General features: G+C 45.0%; 1 protein-coding gene across 1 annotated transcript in view; it reads right to left on the bottom strand.

Moving 5' to 3' along the window:
* Positions 1-4,382, bottom strand: part of BLMH (bleomycin hydrolase) — a 17,761-nt gene extending 13,379 nt beyond the window's left edge. The window contains exon 1 of the mRNA XM_081313332.1: positions 4,315-4,382. Within this exon, the coding sequence (XP_081169458.1) occupies positions 4,315-4,327 (13 nt within the window). The 5' untranslated portion in view covers positions 4,328-4,382. The remainder of the gene's footprint in view (positions 1-4,314) is intronic.
* Between the last annotated feature and the right edge of the window lie 789 nt (positions 4,383-5,171).

Here is a 5,171-nt window from a genome sequence, read left to right as displayed (position 1 = left end):
TAGAATACAATAGAGAATAGAGTAGAATACAGAATTAGAATAGAATAGAATAACTTTATCGTCATTTTAAATGTACAGTAAGTATACTCGTCCTGCCTTTTGGTGCGTTGGAAAATAGGTTGACCCCCCACCCTGTCTTTGTAGGAGCCCCTCAAATATTGGAAAGATGCTATCATGTCTCCCCTGGTCCTTCTTTTCACTAGACGAGATGTACCCGATTTTATCCTCCAGCCCCCTTATCACTTTTTGTTGTTCCTCTCTGCACTCTTTCACAAAGTTCTTTTTTTGGGGGGGGGATTTGGGGGTGACCAGAACTGGATGCAGTATTCCAAGCGTGGTTTTACTAAAAAAAAGTTTCGAAAGCAGTACTAGGACTTCGCTTGACCTTAATTCTATCCCTCTATTAATGCAGATAAGAACAGAACAACCGAGTTGGGAGGGACCTTAAGAGGTCTTCTAGTCCAACCCCCTGCTCAGGCAGGAGACCCTATATACCAAAATGTTTGTCCAATCTCTTCTTGAAAACCTCCAGTGATGAAGCACCCACAACTTCTGGAGGCAAGTTCTACTGGTTAATCGTACCAACTGGAAATTCCTCCTTAAGTTCTAGGTTGCTTCCCTCCTTAATTTCCATTTGTTGCTTCTTGTCCTGCCTTCAGGTGCTTTGGAGAATAGCCTGACACACATACCCTTTCTTTGGGGCAGCCCCTCAAATATGAATAGAATATAGAATAGAAAATAGAATAGAATAGAAAATAGAATATAGAATAGAATAGAATACAGAATAGAAAATAGAAGACAATAGAGAATAGAATACATAAAGTAGAATAGAATAGGAATAGAATATATAGATATATATAGATGAAGCAGGAGGCCTGAGCTTAAATGGACTCCAGAAGATGGTCGAGGACAGGAAGGCCTGGAGGAACGTTGTCCATGGGGTCGCGATGGGTCGGACACAACTTCGCAAGTAACAACAAGAATATATAGAATAGAATATAGAATAAGGAATATGGAATAGAATAAATAGAATATAGAATAGAATAGAGTATAGAATAGAGAAAGTAGAATACAATAGGAATAGAATAGTCTATAGAATAGAATAAGGAATATGGAATAGAATATAGAATATAATACAGAATATAGAATAGGAGAAAGTAGAATAGAATAGGAATTGAATATAGAATAAGGAATATGGAATAGAATAGAATAAATAGAATAGAGAATAGAATAGAGAATAGAGAATAGAATAGAATAAAGTAGAATAGAATAGGAATAGAATAGAATAAATAGAATAGAATAGAGAATAGAGAAAGTAGAATAGAATAGGAATAGAATATAGAATAGAATATGGAATATGGAATAGAATAGAATATGGAAGGGACCTTGGGGGGGTCTTCTAGTCCATGTCACCCCCAGTCCTTCTCTTCATTAAACTGGACACCCCCAATTCCTGCAACCGTTCTTCGTATATTTCAGCCTCCATCCCCCTGATCATCTTTGTTGCTCTTTGCGTTCTTTCTAGAGTCTCAACATCTTTTTTTTTAAACACTGTGGTGGCTGAAAATCTTACATCTTAATAAAGATAGTCACACGAGGGCAAAGCCGCACTTTGGAAAATTACTCCCATCTTGGGAGTCCTCCTCGCTGTTGCTTACAGACAGGAAACGTCCCAGGCGAATTCTCTCGCTGGCATCGCAACAAAGACGTTGCAAAGCCGGTTGAGAAATTTAATTCTGCTGCAGGCGAAAGTTTAACCTACAGTGGTGGGGCTCTAAAAATGTGGCATTTATGTGGCCCCACCTTCAGGCCACCCATGATTTATTCTGCTCTTACGGTGGTGGTGGCTTCCGCTGCTCGTAGGATCGTCTTACGTGTCACAATCCCTTTTGTGCAGCTCTTAAAAAGCGCCACCCCCGTAAATAACCAGGACAAAGAGCAATTCCAAAATATTTATTAACCTCTCTAAGTTACAGAGCTGCTGTCCCTCTGACCAACATGGCTGATTTGTACAGTTAAAAAATGAAACAATCCCCCCCCAAACCAGCCCTGATGACGTTACCTAGTTTGGCTCACGAAACGTCTGCAAGGAAACCACTCTCAGTTCAACCCTGAGCTACAAATATTCTCCTTTGTTGGCATCCCAAAAAAGGCATCGCAAACCATCAAATATAGCCAGGAAAAAACAAACATGGGATATAATTTTAAAACCCGAATACTCGGAAAAGGAATGGCCAAACTCAAGAGGGGTGGGTGGCATATTCTTTCCCCCCCCCCCACCTCGGATTTCCTGAGATGGGAGGGACGGCTCCAAAGCGGGTTAATAAAAATAAGAAATTATGGGATTTGGATTAAAATTTGGTGGAATTTGCAAAAAATATTCAAGAAAAGGATAAAGTTTTGTCCGCAACAGTTTTTACTGGGCATTATCACAGATACTACCGTTGTGGACACTAAGTTGATGTTGAATTTAATTACGGCAGCGAGACTTTCAGTAGCGCAATATTGGAAGAAGGAAGAACTGCCGACTATAGAAGAGTGGACTTTAAAAGTTTCCAACTTGGCGGAAATGGCAAAGATCTCAGCGTATTTGAAAGACCAATTGCAACAGAGATATATTGTGGAGCGGAGAAGATGGATTATATCCAGAATAAATATGGGACTAAAAAGTTTCATTTAGCATTTGAATAAGTAGCGGATATAATGTATAACTAGCTTGTAGTCATTTTACTAAGAGTTAAAGTGCGATAGAATTTAATATTTTATAGTTGTTTGCATATTTTAGATTATGTTTGTTTGTATTTTTATACCCTGTATTTTGCTCTGGGAAGTCGGGGAGGAGGGAGGGGAGGGGAGGGTTGGGGGGGTTGGAGAGAGGGGAGGGGGAGGAGGGGGGTTGTATTCAAACATGTATTGTAAAACGTTTCAATTAAAAAAAAAAAGAAATTATGGGATTTGATAAAATTAAGCTGCTTATTCATTCGGGACCTATTTCACACCCACAAAAGCTCGGGGAGGATAAATGAAGATGTCACAACCAGCCCCCTATCCTCAATTTACGTGTAACCGAGTCCAAAATTGATGTTGCTCCGTGAGACATTTGTTAAGTGAGTTTTGCCCCGTTTTGCGAGTTATCTTGCCACCGTCGTTAAGCGAGTCGCTGCCTGTGTTAAGTCGGTCACACGGTCGCTAAGTGACTTTGCTTGTCGGAAGGTCGCAAAGGGGGGGGGGGAGGGGATCACGTGACCCTTCCAGGACATTGCGACCGTCGTAAATACGAGTCAGTGGCCAAGCTTCTAGATTTTGATCACACGACCACGCTGGTCGTTAAGTGTGAAAAAACGTTCACTTTTTCCGCTGCTGCTGCAAACTTGGAACGGTCCCTAAACGGACGGTTGTAAGCCGAGGACTGCCTGTAATTTCTCCGCCACTGGCATCCAGACGGCCCCAATTATGGGATGGCGTCGGGTCCTGTCCACCGAGTCCCCACTCACTCAAATCACCCCCATCCTGGTCTGATGGGTTCGGGTTTTATCACCGTTTTTATGTAATTTATTTGTTGTATGGGGCATCACGGTTTAATCTCTTCTTAATTTTTGTATTTCTGTATTTTAATATTTATTGCCTTGTTCACCGCCCTGAGTCCTGGGGGAGAAGAGCGGTATACAAATTAAATTAAATAAAATAAATAAATAAATTTTTGCTGCACCCCAAAACTGTGCCTGCCCCAAGCATCCCACGGAGCCCCAAAGTTAGGGGGTTTGTTTGCTTTAAAATTGTGTTTTTCCAAGCGGGTTGCTTTAAGAGGGAGGGGGGGGACTTCAACTCCCAGAATTCCCCAGCCAGCAGAGCTGGCTGGGGAATTCTGGGAGTCGAAGTCCTCCCCCTCCCTCTTAAAGCAACCCGCTTGGAAAAAACACTGATTTAAATGTGAATGGAAAGCCAAATTTTGAGCAGATGAAGATTTAGGCTCTGCTTTTTTTAGACTCAGCGGGCAGGCGGGCTAGAGCAGCGTTTCCCAACCTTAGGAACTTGAAGATGCGTGGACTTCAACTCCCAGAATTCCCCAGCCAGCTATGCTGGCTGGGGAATTCTGGGAGTTGAAGTCCACGCATCTTCAAGTTCCTAAGGTTGGAAAACGCTGGGCTAGAGGGAGAAAGCACGCTGCACATGCTCAGAGGCACGCTGGTCCTTCCTCCCGGCGGGATGACCCCTCGCCCGCCCGGCTCCCGGGGCGATGGCCGTCCCCATGGCAACCCCGCAGTCGCCGTGGCCCCCTCTCCCCCCCCCGCCGTCGTCCCCATGGCAACGCACCTGGGACGCACATCGCGAGCCCTCCGGGCAGAGCCGCCTCTGCCGCCGCCGCCGCCTCGCCACCAACCAGCCGGGCGCCGGAAGCGGCGCTTATATAGCCTCGGAAGCAGGAAGTTGCCCCCACGACGGGGGGCGGCGGCGGTCAATCCTGGCCGCGCGGCGCGCTCCGGCTTCGCGCGGGAGGGCGGGGCCTGCGCTTAAAGGGACCGCGCGCGATTTTTTTTCTTCCCCCCCCCCCGGCGCGAGCGGGGTGGGAGTGGGGTGGGGTGGGGAGGGAAAGGGGAGGGGATGTTGTCAGCCCATGCAGGAAGCTGGTGTTGGGGAAGGGGGTTCGGCCCCCGGGGCAATCTGCCTGGGGCACTCTGGACCGGGGTCTTCTCGAGATGGCCTACCTCGCGAGGTTGTTGGGGTGTGTGTGTGTGGGAGGGGGGGGGAAGCAGAGTGGGGAGAGGCTTAGAGAGAGGGAGAGCGGGTTTTGTAGGGAGGAAATAGAAAGGGCCAGCCTGAAAAGGGGGCAGGTCTGGAAAGGGTTCCTAAGGATAAAATCTTTCATCTGTCTGTTATCTATCATCTGTCTCTCTCTCTCTCTCTGTATCATGTATCTTCTAAATATATCTATCAATCTATCCATTATCTATTTTTTGTCATCTATCTCTCCATGTCTATCTATCAATTGTCTGCCTGCCTGCTTGCCTATTTATCTACCTACCTACCTATCATCTTATCTTCTAATATCTGTCAATCTATCCATTATCTATTTGTCATCTATCTCTCCATCTCTCTCTCTCTCTCTCTCTCTCTCTCTCTCTCTCTCTCTCTCTCTCTATATATATATATATATATATATATATATATAT

Source organism: Vipera berus (genome assembly GCF_964194415.1).
Source record: "Vipera berus genome assembly, chromosome: 1".
In the NCBI taxonomy this organism is placed as follows: Eukaryota; Metazoa; Chordata; class Lepidosauria; order Squamata; family Viperidae; genus Vipera; species Vipera berus.
Note: the sequence above shows the minus strand (reverse complement) of the source record. Positions and strands in the feature narration are given on the sequence as shown.